This window comes from Chiloscyllium plagiosum, unplaced genomic scaffold, assembly GCF_037043375.1.
Source record: "Chiloscyllium plagiosum isolate Xiang-an unplaced genomic scaffold, Cpla_swu_hap1 HiC_scaffold_13, whole genome shotgun sequence".
NCBI classification, from domain to species: Eukaryota; Metazoa; Chordata; class Chondrichthyes; order Orectolobiformes; family Hemiscylliidae; genus Chiloscyllium; species Chiloscyllium plagiosum.
In genome coordinates this window covers 35,477,079-35,497,529 of record NW_028270151.1, presented here as the reverse complement: position 1 = coordinate 35,497,529, position 20,451 = coordinate 35,477,079, and the positions used below count along the sequence as shown (strand labels likewise).

General features: G+C 41.7%; 1 protein-coding gene across 3 annotated transcripts in view; it reads left to right on the top strand.

Moving 5' to 3' along the window:
- Positions 1-19,993, top strand: part of drc9 (dynein regulatory complex subunit 9) — a 54,536-nt gene extending 34,543 nt beyond the window's left edge. For 2 of the 3 annotated variants that reach the window (XM_043702386.2, XM_087993518.1), the window contains exons 9-10: positions 6,020-6,121; positions 19,478-19,993. In XM_043702386.2, the coding sequence (XP_043558321.1) occupies positions 6,020-6,121; positions 19,478-19,612 (237 nt within the window). In that variant the 3' untranslated portion in view covers positions 19,613-19,993. The remainder of the gene's footprint in view (positions 1-6,019; positions 6,122-19,477) is intronic. The other variant, XM_043702388.2, reaches the window with a different exon arrangement.
- Positions 19,994-20,451: the final 458 nt, after the last annotated feature.

Here is a 20,451-nt window from a genome sequence, read left to right as displayed (position 1 = left end):
TGGGAGAACTGGCTACTCCCTTTTCATTGTACAAGTTGTTGTTTAAACTTAAACCTTTTTTCCTGGAGGCAGTATCTGTTAACTGTAATCAAATTGGCCCTAAAACCCATACAAACCAGATATATCGGAATCTATGCATTTATGACTTCTGGAAAAAAAAAGGGCAAAATAACCTTATCAAAGGGGATCATCCGAGTGAACCTCCTCTGAAATGAAAGACATGAATTGCCTACAAAAAATTGCCATTGCTTGTTTACTATTTTTCCTGTTAATCTATCCATTCCACTATAAGTCTATCTTCATTTCATTGTATTTCCCTTTATCTCAATTAAGCACAGTTGATTCTGACTTAAGTTTCTCACTCTCAAAATGCATATTAAATTATATCATGTTATGATAAATGTTTTCTCAGATATCTTTTACTCTGTGGTCATTTATTAATCCTGCCTCATTATCCATTACCAGATCAAAGATCCTGGTTCGCTCCATGACATGTGAATTCATTGTCATAGCTACCTTTTCCAAATTGATTAACTCAATTAAAGCCATCTATAATTATTGCTCTATTCTTTTTACAATCGCCTATTGTTTGTTAATTTAATCCTTCTCCTGCAGAGTTTGCTAATGTTTGGGGGTTCAAATGCTACTCCTATCAATATCTTCTTTCCATTGTTTTTTCTAATCTCCAGCCAAATGTATCCTACATCATCTGAGTCAAGATTAGCTCTCAAAATGTCCTCATTTCAACTATTGGTGCTCTCTCATACTAACAGTGCTATCCCATCACCTTTTCCTTCTCCCCTGTTTTTCCAACAGGTAAAGTCCCCTGAATGTTAAGTTCCCAGTTTTTGTCTCCTTGTAGCCATGTCTCTGTGACAGTTATCTGTTGACCTCAATTTGCACTGTCAGTTTAATTAGCTTATTCCAAGTGTTTCATACATTAAGATACAAAGCCTTTAGGCTTGCCTTTTTGCCATTTTTAGTTATCTTACTGTTCGATGTATTGTTAACTCATTAATTTTATTCCAAATGTTTCTACAATCAGATACAAAGCCTTTAAGTTTATTCTATTATCAAATTTTCTGACACTTTTGAGAGTCCTTGGTGCAATATGATGTTCACACATTTTGTTCTGTCCTTTTCTCTTATTTTCTGGTAACAATCAACCCAATCACTAACCTTCACGCATATCTGTAGAATAGAACAGAATGTCCTTTCCTGTGACTTGCACTCAATTACAGGAATACATTGTCGCCTCTTATGGTGCCATCTTAGGTACAAGTACGTAAGTACAAATCTTAGATACAAAAGAGGAATAAGGAAGAAAAGTACCTGAGTTACTTTACAGTGTTTAAAGAATAAGTTAGAAATAAGACATAGTTAAAGAATTGACATTACAGTCAGATAAATAAATTACAAATAAACATTACATTGCAGTAGCTCAACGCAGGGGCTCCTACACGTGGTCTGACCACCCACCCCAGACTCCAGTCCAACAACTGCCCCCACTCTGCTCCAAGAGTCCAGCCAGCTCCACACCAGTTCTCAGCTGCTCCAAGATAATTTTCCTCTGGGGCTCACTCTCCATACTGGCCTCTGCCTGGGACTCGCTCCCTGCGCTGGCAGTTGCTCCTTGACTGCTCCCCCCCCCGTGCCAATCTCCACTCGGGACTCACTCCTCATGCAGGTCGTGCTCCAGGACTGCTCCTCCCATGCCAACGTCCACTCGGGACTCACTCCTCATGCAGGTAGCTGCTCCGGGACTGCTTCCCCCGCACCATTCTCCACTCCGGACTCACTCCTCATGCAGGCCTCTCTGCGGGAATGCATCCCCTGCAGCATTCTCTACTCGGGACTCACTCCTCATGCAGGTCGCTCTGGGTGACTGCCTCCCCTGCACCATTCTCCACTTGGGACTCACTCCTCATGCAGGCTGCTCTGCGGGACCGCTTCCCCTGCACGATTCCCCACTCGGGACTCACTCCTCATGCAGGCCGCTCTGCAGGACTCATTCCCCTGCACCATTTCCCACGTGGGACTCACTCCTTATTCAGGCCACTGCGGAACTCATTCGCCTGCACCATTCTCCCCTCGGGACTCACTCCTCATTCAGGCCGCTCTGCGTGACTGCATCACCTGCTGCTCCCCTTTGAAGGACTGCCTTGTCCTTTACCTAAGATTTTGTAATTTTCCATGCCACTGATGCCCCACCCCCACCGCCCTCACACCCTCCCACAGAATTCAAGGTAGTTAATCTAAGGGTATGACTGTCTGCTGAAATACATTGAGAGAACTCTCTGCCTCCCAGATGTGTCACAGTGTTTGAATCTCAGGCTCCAGCTCACCAACTTTGAGCCAGAGTTCCACGAAAAATAAACACTTATAGAGTCATAGAGATGTACAGCATGGAAACAGACCCTTTGGTCCCGTCCATGCCGACCAGATATCCCAAGCCAATCTAATCCCACCTGCCAGCACCCGGACCATATCCCTCCAAACCCTTCCTATTCATATACCCATCCAAATGCCTCTTAAATGTTTCAATTGTACTAGCCTCTTCCTCTGGCAGCTCATTCCATACACGCATCACCCTCTGCACGAAAACGTTGCCCCTTAGGTCTCTTTTATACCTTTCCCCTCTCACCCTAAACCTATGACCTCTACTTCTGGACTCCCCCACCCAGGGAAAAGACTTTGTCTATTTATCCTATCCATGCCCCTGATGATTTTATAAACCTCTAAGGTCACCCCTCTGCCTCCAAAGCTCCAGGGAAAACAGCCCCATCCTATTCAACTCTCCCTAAAGCTCCCTAATCCTCTAACCCTGGCAATATTCTTGTAAATCTTTTCTGAACCCTTTCAAATTTCACAATATTGTTCCGATAGGAAGGAGACCAGAATTGCAGGCAGCATTCCAACAGTGGCCTTACCAATGTCCTGTACAGCCGCAACATGACCTCCCCACTCCTGTACTCAATACTCTGACCAACAAAGGAAAGCAAACCAAATGCCTTCTTCACTATCTTACCTGTGACTCCAAGGTCTCTTTGTTCAGTAACACTCCCGAGGACCTTACCATTAAGTGTATAAGTCCTGCTAAGATTTGCGTTCCCAAAATGCAGCACCTTACATTTATCAAAATTAAACTCCATCTGCTACTCCTCAGCTCATTGGCCTATCTGATCAAGATCCTGTTGTAATCCGAGGTAACCTTCTTCGCTGTCCACTACACCTCCAATTTTGGTGTCATCTGCAACTTACTAACTATACCTCTTATGCTCCAAATCATTTACATAAATGATGAATAGTAGTGGACCTAGCACTGATCCTTGTGGCACTCCACTGGTCACAAGCCTCCAGTCTGAAAAACAACCCTCCACCATCACCCTCTGTCTTCTACCTTTGAGCCAGTTCTGAACCCAACTGGCTAGTTCTCCTTGTATTCCATGAGATGTCACCTTACTAACCAGTTTCCCATGGGGAACCTCGAACACCTCACTGAAGTCCATGTAGATCACGTCTGCCGCTCTGCCCTCAATCTTCTTTGTTACTTCTTCAAAAAACTCAATCAAGTTTGTGAGACATGATTTCCCACAAAGCCATGTTGACTATCCCTAATCAGTCCTTGCCTTTCCAAATACACGTGCATCCTGTCCCTCAGGATTCCCTTCAACAACTTGCTCATCACTGACGTCAGGCTCACTGGTCTATAGTTCCCTGGCTTGTCCTTACCACCCTTCTTAAACTGTGGCACCATCCTCCAGTCTTCTGGCACCTCACCTGTGACTATCGATGATACAAATATCTCAGCAAGAGGCCTATCAATCACCTCCCTAGCTTCCCACATAGTTCTAGGATATACGTGATCAGGTCCTGAGGATTTATCCACTTTTATGTGTTTCAAGATATCCAGCACATCCTCCTCTATAATATGGACATTTTTCAAGATGTCACCATCTAGTTCCCTACATTCTATATCTTCCATGTCCTTTTCCACAGTAAATACTTGCTACAGATGTGGTTACTATGAACAATGAGGTCCACCAGCCCCCACATCAGCTACAACAGATCACCTGACCTGGCATCTTTATTTTACTTATTTAGTTTTTAAAATTTCCAACTGATTCTGAAAGATTGGATTCTCATTAGACCACATGATTAGATAGATTCCCTACAGTATGGAAACAGGCCCTTCGGCCCAATAAGTCCACACTGGCCCTCTGAACAGTAATGCACCCAGACTCATTCCCCTGCCCTATATTTACCCCTGACTAATGCATCTAACACAATGGGCCATTCACCTAACCTGCACATCTTTGGGCTATGGGAGGAAACTGGAGCACCCAGAGGAAACCCACGCAAATACGGGGAGAACGTGCAAACTCCACACGGACAGTTATCCGAGGCTGGAATCAAACCCGGGTCCATGGTGCTGTGAGGCAGCAGTGCTAACCACAAAGCCACCATGCCACCCATAACATTATCGGAAATCAAACTTTATCACTGTATTAAATCTGTACAGCCGAAGTTATAGGTTAAGAAATCATCCTACAGGTAAATAATACAAGGAAACAAGGTACCACTGTAAGACATACTTCTGAAGAAAAAAAAAGTCACAAGAACTACACCTAAAAGTACTTACAGAACTTAATTCTAACGTGATGTCTCAGCCGAGAACATACTTTAGAAGAAAATGACTACTTATCTTTAATGCGCTTTAAACTAAAAAGCTAAACCAATTGAGGAGATAGATGTATCTTGAAACCTAAAACTGTTTTGGTACTAAATGTTTTCACATTTATTCCATAATAAAGCAAGCCAGAAAAGTGTGTCACCTCCAGCATCACATTTATGTTAACTTGGAGCCAAATGGCAGATCTCACTCAGGTTTGCAGCTGGTGTAACACCAATGTCTTAGTTTGATCACAATGAAACAATATTGACATCTTGTTTGGTTAATCATTGCACGTAATTAAGCAATAACCAATTATTGATAAAGAAACTCAATCATATATGCACTACCAAGTTAGGTTACATACTCTAACAGTACGAGTAAAATGTCCTGACAGAACATTGGTTCCACCTCTGTTGAGGCAGCACAACCCATCAAGCCTGCGCAGCCTCACTTTATCCACAACCGTTCCCAATGTCTCAGGAACCATTTGTTTGGTTTATATTACATATAATTAGAAATATTAACAGATAGCTAGTACTGGATATGACTCACCACCATTTCTTTAAAGTGAAAAAGTGAATTTGCAATACTCACATCAATTACCTGTGTGACATCACTGACTTTTTTTGGTTCATTTTAAGCTTTGGCTTCTGTTTTCCTTCAACTCCCTACTCTCTCCCAGAATCTCTTCACTGGAGGAAACTTTGCTCAGCTCCAACTGTGTGAAATTTATTCCATGACTGAATACAAGTCACTTGCAGCGTGGCCCTTCATTTGCTGTGCCCCTGACTGGAGGTGACAGGGAACAAAAAAAAATCAAAACTTAGGACTGCATAACAATGTACAACAAAGGCATATAAAGTAAAACAAAAAGCTGCAAATGCTGAAAATTCAAATTCAAAACAGAAATTACTGGACAAATCCAGCAGGTTTTGCAGCATCTGTGGAGAGAAAATAGTTAACGTTTTGAGTCCAGTGACATTTACTTCAGTACTGAGAACTTTTTTTTTAAAAGTGGTATTGATACTGATGGAAGGGGACTTTGTAGGAGGGAGGGAGCAGAGAGAAGAAGTGAGCAGGTGGTGGAGATAGAGCCCACAGTGAGACAGGAAAAAGGCTTAGGCAGACAAAGGAATAGTAAGCCAGGGGAGAAGATAACTGCCATAATTGTTTCACTACACTGCTCAAGGAGCACATGGATTAAATATCTTTTTATTTGTGAGGGCTGATACATCATATTTTTTGTAACATGGACTGCTTATTTATTATTTTATTTCATATTAATATAACTAAGTAACAGAAAGAATTTTTAAAAATCTAATACTTTTCATTATATCCCTTCAGTACTTGACTTATGAGCGAGTAATAATTGAGGATAGGGTCGAGAGAGAGAACGAATGGAAGAGAAGAACACGAGAAGAGTTAGAATTTAAAAGCATTGTAAAGGTAATACTACTTTTAAGAATTTCACTTCAACATATGAAACATTGGATGAGAATGAAGGCCTGGGACCAGCACAATCCAACTTTTGCTGCCTGGCTGTATATTTGGGAGGTGGCCTTCTTTTTGGCCACCCCTGTGCTTGTCTTTTTATAGAAAAAGAGGCAGACTCCTGATGTTACAGGTCCAATTAACAGCCCAGTGGGAGAAGTGGAAGCTACAGAGGCAGGTTGGGCACTGCGAGGGCACCAACATGGAGATGCAATTCTGTCTGCACAAAAGGAGAGCACGGGTGTTATTTTCTGGGTCTGTAGATTGTGAAGGAGCAAAAATGGCCTTTGCAGTGATATGTACTTCTTGTCAGATGTGGGAGTTTAAAGAGAGTTTAAGGGTTACTGCGGATTATATCTGCCATAAATACTATCAGATCGAGTGGATCGGTTGGAGAGACAGATAGAAGCGATGAGGAATTTGCAACAGCAACAGTATGTGATGGATGGCAGTTATAGGAAGGGGGGTGAAGTCTCAGATACAGTCACATAGATGGGTTAACTCCAGGATGGGTGAAAGAGGTCGGCACCTGGGGCAGGCCTTTTGTGGATATACCCATTTCAAACAGGGATGCTGTTTTGTGAATTCTCAGTGGAACGTAGCACGAACAGCCAAGTTTCTGGTATTGAGACTAGCTAATGCAATGAGGGGTACGTTGGCTTCCAAGAGATCAATTGTGTTAGGGGATTCTGTAGTCAGAGGTACAGACAGACATTTGTGGCCAGCAGAGAAAAAGCAGAATGGTGTGTTGTTTCCCTAGTGCCAGGATCAAGGATGTTTCAGAGAGGGTGCAGAATGTTCTCATGGGGGAGAAGGGCCAGGAGGTCATTGTCCACATTGGAACCAACGACATTGGAAGGGAAAAGGTTGAGATTCTGAAGGGAGATTACAGAGAGTTAGGCAGAAATTTTAAAAAGTGGTCCTCAAGGGTAGTAATATCTGGATTACTCCCAGTGCTACGAGCTAGTGAGGGCAGGAATAGGAGGATAGAGCAGACTAATGCATGGCTGAGGAGCTGGTGTATGGGAGAAGGATTCACATTTTTGGATCATTGGAATCTCTTTTGGGGTAGAGGTGACCTGTACAAGAACGACAGATTGCACCTAAATTGGAAGGGGACTAATATACTGGCAAGGAAATTTGCTAGAACTGCTTGGGAAGATTTAAACTAGTAAGGTGGGGGTGGGGGGGGTGGGACTCAGGGAGATAGTGAGGAAAGAGATCGATCTGAGACGGGTACAGCTGAGAACAGAAGTGACTCAAACAGTCAGGGCAGGCAGGGACAAGGGAGGACTAATAAATTAAACTGCATTTATTTCAATGCAAGGGGCCTAACAGGGAAGGCAGATGAACTCAGAGCATGGTTAGGAACATGGGACTGGGATATCATAGCAATTACGGAAACATGGCTCAGGGATGGGCAGGACTGGCAGCTTAATGTTCCAGGATACAAATGCTACAGGAAGGATAGAAAGGGAGGCAAGAGAGGAGGGGGAGTGGCATTTTTGATAAGGGAAAGCATACAGTTGTGCTGAGGGAGGATATTCCAGGGAAGTTATTTGGGTGGAACTGAGAAATAAGAAAGGAATGATCATCTTATTGGGATTGTATTATACACCCCCTGATAGTCAGAGGGAAATTGAGAAACAAACTTGTAAGGACATCTCAGCTATCTGTAAGAATAATAGGGTAGTTATGGTAGGGGATTTTAACTTTCCAAACATCGACTGGGACTGCCATAGTGTTAAAGGTTTAGATGGAGAGGAATTTGTTAAGTGTGTACAAGACAATTTTCTGATTCAGTATGTGGATGTATCTATTAGAGAAAGTGCAAAACTTGACCTACTCTTGGGAACTAAGACAGGGCAGGTGACTGAGGTGCCAGTGGGGGAGCACTTTGGGGCCAGCAACCAAAATTCTATTCGTTTTAAAATAGTGATGGAAAAGGATAGACCAGATCTAAAAGTTGAAGTATTAAATTGGAGAAAGGCCAATTTTGATGGTATTAGGCAAGACCTTTCGAAAGCTGATTGGAGGCAGATATTCGCAGGTAAAGGGACGGCTGGAAAATGGGAAGCCTTCAGAAATGACATAAGAAGAATCCAGAGAAAGTATATTCCAGTCAGGGTGAAAGGGAAGGCTGGTAGCTATAGGGAATGCTGGATGACTAAAGAAATTGAGGGTTTGGTTAAGAAAAAGAAGCAAGCATGGGTCAGGTATAGACAGGATAGATTGAGTGAATCCTTAGAAGAGTATAAAGAAAGTAGGACGATACTTAAGAGGGAAATCAGGAGGGCAAAAAGGGACATGAGATAGCTTTGGCAAATAGAATTAAGGAGAATCCAAAGGGTTTTTACAAATATATTAATGACAAAAGGGTAACTATGGAGAGAATAGGGCCCCTCAAAGATCAGCAAGGCGGCCTTTGTGTGAAGCCACAGAAAATGGGGGAGGTACTAAATGAATATTTTGCATCAGTATTTACTGTGGAAAAGGATATGGAAGATGTAGACTGTAGGGAAATAGATGGTGACATCTTGCAAAATGTCCAGATTACACAGGAGGAAGTGCTGGATGTCTTGAAATGGTTAAAAGTGGATAAATCCCCAGGATCTGATCAGGTGTACCCAAGAACTCTGTGGGAAGCTAGAGAAGTGATTGCTGGACCTCTTGCTGAGATATTTGTATCATCAATAGCCACATGTGAGGTGTCGAAAGACTGGAGATTGGCAAATGTGATGCCACTGTTTAAGAAGGGTGGTAAAGACAAGCCAGGGAATTATAGACCGGTGAGCCTGACCTCAGTAATGGGCAAGTTGTTGGAGGGAATCTGGAGGGACAGGATGCACATGTATTTGGAAAGGCAAGGACTGATTCGGGATACTCAGCATGGCTTTGTGCGTGGGAAATCATGTCTCACCAACTTGATTGAGTTTTTTGAAGAAGTAACAAAGAAGATTGATGAGGGCAGAGCAGTACATGTAATCTATATGGACTTCAGTAAGGCGTTCGACAAGGTTCCCCATGGGAGACTGATTAGTAAGGTAAGATCTCATGGAATACAGGGAGAACTAGCCATTTGGATACAGAACTGGCTCACAGGTAGAAGACAGATGGTGGTGGTGGAGGGTTGTCTTTCAGACTGGAGGCCTGTGACCAGTGAAGTGCCACAAGGATCGGTGCTGGGCCCTCTACTTTGTCATTTACATAAATGATTTGGATGCGAGCATATGAGGCACAGTTAGTAAGTTTGCAGATGACACCAAAATTGGAGGTGTAGTGGATAGTGAAGAGGGTCACCTCAGATTACAACAGGATCTGGACCAGATGCGCCAATGGGCTGAGAATTGGCAGATAGAGTTTAATTCAGATAAATGCGAGGTGCTGCATTTTGGGAAAGCAAATCTTAGCAGGACTTGTACACTTAATGGTAAGGTCCTAGGGAGTGTTGCTGAACAAAGAGACCTTGGAGTGCAGGTTCATAGCTCCTTGAAAGTGGAGTAGGATAGTGAAGACGACATTTGGCATGCTTTCCTTTATTGGTCAGAGTATTGAGTACAGGAGTGGGGAGGTCGTGTTGCGGCTGTACAGGACATTGGTTAGGCCACTGTTGGAATATTGCGTGCAATTCTGGTCTCCTTCCTATCGGAAAGATGTTGTGAAACTTGAAAGGGTTCAGAAAAGATTTACAAGGATGTTGCCAGGGTTGGAAGATCTGAGCTACAGAGAGTGGCTGAACAGGCTGGGGCTGTTTTCCCTGGAGCGTCGGAGGCTGAGGGGTGACCTTATGGAGGTTTACAAAATTATGAGGGGCATGGATAGGATAAATAGGCAAAATCCTTTCCCTGGGGTCGGGGAATCCCAAAGTAGAGGGCATAGGTTTAGGGTGAGAGGGGAAAGATATAAAAGAGACCTAAGGGGCAAATTTTTCACACAGAGGGTGGTACGTGTTTGGAATGAGCTGCCAGAGGATGTGGTGGAAGCTGGTACAATTGCAACATTTAAGAGGCATTTGGATGGGTATATGAATAGGAAGGGTTTGGAGGGATATGGGCCGGGTGCTGGCAGGTGGGACTAGACAATCTGGTCGGCATGGACGGGTTGGATCGAAGGGTATGTTTCCATGCTGTACATCTCTGACTAACCACCCAGAAATGTTTGGGAACAGAGGGTCTTGTGAAACGGCAGAATTAAAGGAAATCAGCATTAGTTAAAAAAACAATGGTGCTATGGAAGTGAAAGTGATTAAAGGCTGCAAAATCTCCAGGGCCTGATAACTACGTGCCAAAGTGCTAAAAGAAGCGGTGCTGTTAATATTGGATGCATGAGTGGTCATCTTTCAAAATCATACAGATTCTATTGCAGTTCTTTCACATTGGAAAGTGTTAAACATAACCCCACAATTTAAAAAGAGAGGGAGAGGAAGAAAACCAGAGAACTGCAGACAAGTTAGTTTAACATCAGTAGTGGGAAAAGTACTTGAGTCTATAATAAAAAAAAGAGAGCATTTGGAAAGCATTAGCAGGATTGCAAAAAACTAGCATGGGTTTATGAAAGGCAAATCACGCTGAACTAATTTACTGGAATTTTTTGAGGATTTAACTGGTAGGATAGGGGAGAACTTGTGGATGTGATTTATTTAGATTTTCAGCAGTCTTTTGAAAAGTGTAGAAAACAAGGCAAGTATTACTTAAATGGCGACATATTGGCAAGTGTGATTTACAAAGGGATTTGGTATCCTCATATACCAATCAATGAGACAGGTAGGTCAGGCAAGGAACTGGAAGGCAAATGGTTATTGGTGTTCGTTGCAAGAGGGTTTAAGTTGAGAAATAGGGATCTCTTACTGTTGGTGAGACCACAGCTGGAATATTACATGCAGTTTTGGTCTTCCTACCTAAAAGATATGAGTGCCATAGAGAAAATACAGCAGAGGTTCACAAGCTTGATACCAGGGATGGCAGGCTTTTCCAATAAGAATAGATTGATTCAACTGGGCCTTTATTCAGTAGAGTTTAGAAGGATAAGATCTGATTGAAATGTATAAAATTCTAAGAGGACTCTATAGACTAGATGCAGAGAGGATGATTTCCCTTACTGGGGAGTCGAGAAGCAGGGAACACTGTCTTCTGATACAAATAGACCATATAGGACTGAGATGAGGAAAGATTTCTTCACTCAAAGGGCAGTGAGCCTGGGAAATTTTCTAACATAGAGGTCTGTGGAGACGAACAAAGACAGATATAATTATATAGTTTGTCAAATGGGAATATGACATTGGGATAGAGGATTAGCCATGACCCTATTTGAATAATGGATTAGACTTGGTGGACTGAATGGCCTATTCCCTGCTCCTAGTTTCTATCCTCACTGGCCTGCTCATCAACAAAGAAACAATTGAGATTTAGGCTGGCACATCCTTTATGATTGAGGGAAAACTCTCCTGGTTCAGAGGTAAGGACAGTACTGCTGTGCCACAAGAGTCACCAGGATGGAGAGAAATTTTTAGGGATTGGGATCAGCTGTGACTACAGCCTTTTGATGAGTAATGGAACTTGAAGTTCCAGTATGACACTCCCACCTTTCCCTTTTCCCCCTGCACCACCTGCCAAAATGGAGGTGACATCCTTTGAACTGGCAGTTTTCAGATGTGGCAGGGAACTGTTGTACCAGCACAAATATTGGCGAGGTGCCACATTGTCCGTAACTGCCTGCCTCTTTTTTTCCCTGGCCTGCTATCACTGATCCCCTAATATCTTTTATTCTTCCATCTCCATGGTGGAAATTCAATCAACAATGTACCATTCACTAAAATAGTTCCAATTAATATTTTTAGAAACATAATAACATTGTGGTTTAGCAAAGTCACAATAAAATTCAGCTTATTTAAATAAAAAGCAAAACATATGATACAAAATTAAAAATTGTCAACACTCAGCAGGTCATGCAGAAACAGGTAAGTTGATGATTTGTGTGTAGAACTATATAATCAGAACTGTTAACTATTACAGATGGACTAACAGCGTTCACAAATAAAATAAAGAGAGCAGAGTGAAAGATAATACATATACTCGAAGAAATAGAATTGCTCTATAAATTTCCTGAGTACAAAACATTGGATTGCTAAATACAGGCAATATTAGTATGAAGCGTTATGAAACATAATGAGAGGAATTAAATTTTAATGAGCCATGGATAATATGTTAGTAATTCAGAAGGTGGTAATGAGAGAAGTAAAAATTCCAACATGAAAATCTAGCAAAGTCAAAAAAGCTGTGTCTCAGGGGACTGGGACAAGCAAAGTGCAAGTCAAAATTCATGCCGGTTTATGAACCCTAGTTTTAGATTCCCCTGCAAGTGGAAATATCTTCCCTTCATTTCCATATTGAACATTTTCACAATTTGAAAGAATTTATGGGCTAGACTCATTGGTGGATAAGTGCATGAGGAGGAAAATAACATGGATCAGATGAAGTAAAATGAAAGGAGGCTTGTGTGGATCACAATGGGCTACCTGGCCTTGTTTTCTGTAATATATTCTCTGTAAATCCATGTTACATTGATGGTGTGGGTCACTCTGGCAGAATAGTAGTAGCCCCATCTCATAGTAATACCTGCCAGACAGAAACTGGGAGCTAACCTGAAGTGTTTTCTTGTTAAATTCACCATTAAAGCCAGAAGTCTACAAATTGAAAGGAGGAAAGGATGCAGTTGCTTCCCATGAAATTGAGCTCAATTGGAAAGCACTGACGGAAAAGACAACCAGATCAGAATGGGAAAGGCATGGGGAATTAATATGGAACGTGCCTTGGAACTTGGGATTATATTTGAAATGGAATGGTGTTGATTGATAAAGTAGTAACAAACTTTGGTCTTTGTTATTTAAAGTTGGTTTCATCACCATAAGCAGCAAATGCAGTGTACTAGGTTGAAGCAATTACAAGTTTGTTTCCACTGGAATTCCCGAGGGTTCAGTGCTAGGTCCCATGCTTTTGTGCAGCATATTTTAATGACTTGATGGGAGTATGTAAAGGTAAAGTCACTATAATCCTACTGGCTGCTCTCTCATTAAAGGGATGCAACTGGTGATGTTTCAGTCAGCAATCAGAAAGGCTAATGAAATGCTGGCCTTTATTTCAAGGGTGTTAGAGTATAAGAGTAGCAAAGTCTGACTGCAATTGTATAAGGTGCTGGTGAGACCACATCTGGAGTACTGTGAGCAACATTGGTCCCCTTATTTACAGAAGGATATTATTTCACTGAAAGTTCACTAGGATGAGCCTCAGTATGGAGGGACTGTCTTTGGAGCAAAGGTTAAACAGATTGGGAGTTTACTCATTGGAGTTTAGAAAAATGAGATGTGATCTCATTAAAATATATAGAATTCTTAAGAGGCTTGACAGACTAAGCGCTGAGCGGATGTTTTCCCTTATGGAAGAGTCTAGGATGAGAGGGCATAGTTTCAGAATAAAGGGGTGCCAATTTAAGACTGAGATGAGAAGGAATTTCTTCTCCTGGACAGTTGACCGTCTTTGGAACTCCTTCCAGAGAGAGCTGTGGAGGCAGACTTCTTCCGTATATTTGAGGCTGAGATAAATAGATTCCAGATCAGTAGGGGAATCAACGATCATAGGGCAAGTGGATATGAGGAATGACAAATCAGCCATGATCCTATTGAAAAGTGGAGCAAGCTTGAGAGGCTGAATGGCATGTCTGTTCCTTATGGTCTTTAGCATGAGGGTTGCCATGCCTCAGGCAAGGGGAGAGGTTAAGGAGAGTCCTTCTTGATAATCTCATCTGGTGCAGGAATTGAACTTGCGTGTTAGCAATACTCTGTATTGTAAACCAGCTAACATAACTAACAATTCTACTCTAATTACTATCTCATTCAGGAATGTTTGAGGCATTGGACAGCAATGTGAGAAGAGGTGATTGGAAAGTTGTATGTGCTATAGTTGCATAGGAAGATGTTTGGGGATAAATAAAAGATGTTAGATGTAATTGAAGTGGACTAGATGTCAAGGGAAGAGATGGAGAGAGCCAAGGGGGAGGGAAAAGAGATATGTTACTGGGTTCACATTGGAAAAGATGCAAGTTATTCTGTTCAATCCTTGGCTGAGGAAAAATACAACTTAAGAATATGACATGATCAGAACAGATTCAACAGAGATGGAGTGTGGAAGAAGGTAGTGGAAGTAGTAGTATTTAGGATGTTGAGTAGGTGCAGAGGGGAGTTCATGAGCCCTGTGATCTGATTCTTTCAGGCTCTCTGATACATGTTCAAGAGGTCCAGGAAGAGAAGACTCAGATTTGGAACAATATACTTTCTCCATTGCAATTTAACATTAACCTGCAACAGCAGCATTTTATAGAAGACATCTCTGGCAGCCTCCCATCATATTTCTGACATGAAAACAGGCATACAATATTTTAAGCCTCAGCTTCCTGACTCAGTAAGAGAAACAAGCTTCCAATAATGTTGGAGGATAACATTTCCTGAATTTGTCAGCGGCTTGTTAGCATGAAGTCTCAGAGCTTCTGACTCAGGAGGATATAAAAATAGGAGAGTGAAATGAAAGTAACAAAAGACAACAAAAAACAAAGCAAAGCCAGAATCAATGAAATGTAAACAAATTTATCAAATTTCATCTTCTGGCATTTTTTTTTTAATCTGGTGTCTGTGTGCAAAGTCCAATAAGCATACAGCATACATGGAAGCATAAAGTGACACCATGGTAACAGTAAACCCACCTTGCTTTTACGAGCAGTTTAATTACTGCATTGAACTTCATCAGTGCTTTGCTAATAAAAATGGGCTTTGCTATTTAACTAATTTGAACAATTTAATAATATTCTTATTCAGCATGGCAACCAGAACGGCACACAAAAGTGGCCTCATCAACGTCTTGTACAACCTCAACATGATGTCCCAGTTCCTATACTCAGAGGTGTTAGCAATGAAGGCAAGCATGCTACACGCCTTCTTAACCACCCTGTCACCTGTGATGCAACTTTCAAAAAACTATGTCCCTGTACCCCTCGGTCTCTCTGTTCGATAACACTATCCAGGACCCTATCATTAACTGTACAAGCCCAGCCCTTGTTTGTTTTACCAAAATGCAACACTTGGCATTTATCCAAATTAAACTCCAGCTGCCACTCCATAGTCCATTGACCCAATTTATTGAGATCACTTTGTAATTTTAAATAACCTTTTTCACTATCCACTATACCAATTTTGGTTCTATCCACAAACTTACGAACAATACCTCCTACAATGATTATCCAAGTCATTTATATAAATGACAAACACCCAGTGGACCCAGCACTGATTCCTGTGGAACATCGCTGGTCACAGCCCTCCACTCCAAAACACAACCCTCCACCACCATCCTCTATGTACTACCATCAAGCCAATTTTGTTTCCAATTGGCAAGCTCTCCCTGAATCCCATGAGATCTAACTGTATTAATCAGTCAACCACGTGGAACCTTAATAAAGTCCACATAGACAATGTCTACCGCTGTGCCCTCATCAATCGTTTTGGTTATGATATTAAAACACTCAATCAAGATTTAGAGACATGATTTCCCACGCACAAAGCCATGCTGACTATCCCTAATCAGTCCTTGCCTCTCTAAATGCACATAATCCCATCTCAGAATCCCCTCCAAGAACTTACCCACCACTGATGTCAGAGTCGCGATGTATAGTTCCGAGGCTTCTCCTTAAAGCCTTTCTTAAATAAAGGCATAACATCAGCCACTCTCCAGTCCTCTGGCACCTCACCCGTGGCTGTAGATGATACAAATATCTCTGTCGGGGCCCCACAATTTATTCCGTAAGCTTCCACAACGTCCTGGGATAAATTTGATCAGGTTTTAGATAGAGATTTATCTAACTTTATGGTTTTTTTAAAAAAAGATCTCCAGCATCTGCTCCTCTGTAATGTGGACTGTTTCCAAGACATTAATATTTATTTTCCTGAGTCCCCTAGCCTCCACGTCTTTCTTCACTAAATAAATATTGTGTCAGTTTTTACAGTGTGTCGCTCATCTCCTAGGTTCACACATAGACACCTCTTTGATCTTTAAGGGACCCTATTCTCTCTATAGTTTCTCTTTTGCTCTTTATGTCATTGTAGAATTCCTTTGGATTATCCTTAACTTTATACCAAATGCCATTTTTGCCCTTCTAATTTCCCTCTTAAGAATGCCCCTATCCTCCTGATACTCCAAAAGATTCACTTGATCCCAGTTGTCTTTACATAATATATGCCTCCTTATTCTTGACCACAGCCTCAATATCTTTATTCATCCATTCTACTCAACTCTTACCAGCTGTACCCTTCATTCTAACAGGAATATAATGGCAATGCACCCTCGATATCTTTTAAAAGCCTCCTACTTGCCAGTCGTCCCTTTACCTCTGAAGAGACTGCTGCAATCAACTTTAAAAGTTTATGTCTCATACTGTCAAAATTTGCCTTAGTCCAATTTAGCATTTAAACTTCCATACAAGGCCTATCTTTTCCTTAACTATTTTAAAACCAATAAAATTATGATTATTGGTCCCAAAGTGCTCCACCACAAGCACTTCATTCACTTACCCTGCCTTATTTCCCAAGGTCAAGTTTTGCTCCCCCTCTAATTGATAGATCTACATACTGATAAAGAAAATTTTCTTGAACACATGTAACAAATTCCTCACCATCCAAGTCCTTAACACTGGCAGTCCCAGTCTTTGTTTGAAATGTTAAAATCCCTTGTTACAACCTGTTATTCTTAAATACATCAGATCTCCTAACTTCCTCTATTCACTCTGCAAAGCCTCAACTCTATTCCTAACTACAGGTCGTTCTGCTAGAACGCATGCTTTGTTAATACAAATTGACTGTAACATAACTGATGAAACGGAGACACTGTTTCTAAAGTGCAAGCTTTTAAAACGTGTGTTGGCTGAAATGTGATTACATCGCCAACACTAAGTGCTGTTTAGAACATACACCAGGCCCTTCGGCCCTCAATGTTGCACCGACCTGTGAACTATTCTCAGCTTGTTCCCCCTACACTATCCCATCATCATCCATGTGCTTATCCAAGAATTGTTTAACTCTCCCTGATGTGGCTGAGTTAACTACATTGGCAAGCAGGGCATTCCATGTCCTTACCACTCTCTGAGTAAAGAACCTGCCTCTGACATCTGTCTTAAATCTATCACCCCTCAATTTGTAGTTATGCCCCCTCGTACAAGCTGACGTCATCATCCTAGGAAAACGACTTTCACTGTCTAGCCTATCTAATCCTCTGATCATCTTGTATGTCTCTATCAAATCCCCTCTTAGCCTTCTTCTTTCCAATGAGAACAGACCCAAGTCTCTCAGCCTTTCCTCATAAGACCTTCCCTCCAGACCAGGCAACATCCTGGTAAATCTCCTCTGTATCTTTTCTAATGCTTCCACATCCTTCCCGAAATATGGTGACCAGAACTGTACACAATATTCCAAGTGCGGCTACACTAGTGCTTTGTATAGCTGCAGCTATTGTGGCTCCTGAACTCAATCCTTCTACCAATGAAACCAACACACCGTATGCCTTCTTAACAGCACTATCAACCTGGGTGGCAACTTTTAGGGATCTATGTACATGGACTCCAAGATCCCTCTTCACATCCACACTACCAAGAATCTTTCCATTGACCCAGTACTCTGCCTTCCTGTTATTCTTCCCACAGCGAATCCCCTCACATTTAGCTGCATTGAACGCCATTTACCACCTCTCAGCCCAGCTCTGCAGTTTATATAAGTCCCCCTGCAACCTGTAACATTCTTCCAAACTGTCCACTACACCACCGACTTTAGTGTCATCTGCAAATTTACTAATCCATCCACCTATGCCTGCGTCTAAGTCATTTATAAAAATGTGTACAACAACATCTGACTTTTCATTCTCCTCTTTGACAACTGGCAGTGGTCCCAAAACAGATCCTTGTGGCACACCACTAGTAACCGGACTCCAGGCTGAATATTTTCTATCAACCACCACTCGCTGCCTTCTTTCAGAAAGCCAGTTTCTAATCCAAACTGCTAAATCACTCTCAATCCTATGCCTCTGCATTTTCTCCAACAGCCTACCATGTGGAACCTTATCAAAGGCTTTGCTGAAGTCCATGTATACCATGTCAACTACCCTACCCTCATTTACATTCTTGGTCACCTTCTCAAAAAACTCAATGAGGTTTGAGTCATGACCTGCCTTTGACGAAACTATGTTGACTATCTGAAATCAAATTGTTGCTTGCTAGATGATTATAAATCCCATCTCTTATAATCCTTACCAAAATCTTTCCTACAGCAGAAGTAAAGCAAGATTTTTCTATAATGCAGGCTGCATAAGAACACCATTACAATGTTATAGAAGAACCACCCATATATCATTCTTACGAATGTGTACAACAACATCTGACTTTTCATTCTCCTCTTTGACAATATGCTGCAACTGCTTTGAGATGTCCTTGACCCTGGCACCAGAAAGGCGACATACCATTCTGAATTCTCATTCACTTCCAGAATCTCCTGTCTGTGTCCGACAGGACAGTCCCCTATAACAATCACTCTTTAAAATCTTACCAAACCCCACTTAAGATTCATCCTTGTTGCCCAAAATCTGGCTGCCACTTTATGTTCCTCCGAGATACCTCTGGGTTGCTGGTGTACAATTATTACAATACGTAAAGATTCAGGTACATTTGCAATTTTATCAGAATGGCAAGGGCCTTGCCTTACATCAGATGCCACCAGTCAGTTGTAATACCAGTTTTGCAGGAGGGCAATGGGCACACTTTAGTGTGTGTTTGCAATAGGGGAATATCCTGGTATCACTTAACCCTCATAATCAGTAACATGTGGTTTGAGGGTAACAGGGCCAGACTGGCGACAGGAAGGGGTACTAGAGTGGGGAGATTTCGATGGGTATGCAGTGTGCATACCATGAGACACATTGCTGCTAGGGGACTCCACCCATGGGTACAGAGTGCTCAAATCAAAGGTCCTATCGCAACCTGCAGGAGGGCTTGCCGAGATTTATGAGGTTATCTCCCAAAATGGCAAAGGACCCAACTGTCACTGGTATACAGCTGTTGATTGGAAGAAGCTGGTATTTGGCCTCCACATCCCATTGCCAGTTCAGGGGAAGGGAGGATACTGATAAAATCCATTCCAATATTTTTATTTAGATTGTAATAGAATCTGAAACAATGTAAAATCGAAGGATTTTATGGTGGTATGAAACATTATCTTTATTTTCCTCACAGCTCCAATCGTGGTGGCGAGGAGTCATGGTTCGCAGAGGAATCGGAATCTATAAGTACATTAAAAAAAAAGGAGAGAACAAAGGAAAGGGAAAAGGCAAAGGAAAGGGAAAAGGGAAGCCAACTGATAAGAAGTGATGCTTTTTTTGTGCATGTTCATTATCCAAATTATTTATTTTGTGCAAAAATAAGGTATTACGAGACAATACAAACGAATTGAAGAAAGAAAATTGCTTAACTAAGTTGTATTGACTGAAGAAAAGTTTAATTTATTAAAAATCAGGTGGCAATCACAATAGGACTTTTAAAGAAAGGGGCATGTTTTTCAATGTTTTAATGCTCTACTTTGACTTTTCCACAGTATTTTAATTTTCAAACCCTATCAACCTCTAATATGCCATTTTCCTCCTTAATTGCTTGCTATACTTGCCTGTCTCCTTTAAGTGCCTGGTGTGCCATGGCACTGAAATCCCTTTGTACATCCATACTTCCCAATAAATCATTGTTTGTGCAATCCTGTGAATGCTTTCCAGGTGTTCTGTTATTCCATCTTTTATAATACTTAGCAATGTCCCTAACCTAAGCCAGGAGACTGGGTCTAAGTCCCACCCACCTCAGACAGTGTAACAGGATATCTGAACAGGTTGATTAGGAAAATAGCTAGACTTCAGAGTGATGTTCTTCTCTCTCTCTCCCTTCCTTTTTAAATAGTGAGGTTACACTTGTCACACTCTGCTCCAGAATCTAGAGAATTCTGGAAGTTGACCATCAGAAGCACATAATATTTCCTGGTCACACCTTTAGTACTCAGGCTTGTAGATTATTATGGTGAGTCGTCAGCATTTAACAATTCCCCAGCACGAAATTTCTTACTAATATTGATGTCTTTAAATTCTGCTCTCTCACAAGACTTTATTCTTTAAAATTTCTGGAGGTTATTGTGCCCTCTTTTTGTGAAGACTGAATCAATGCTTTTT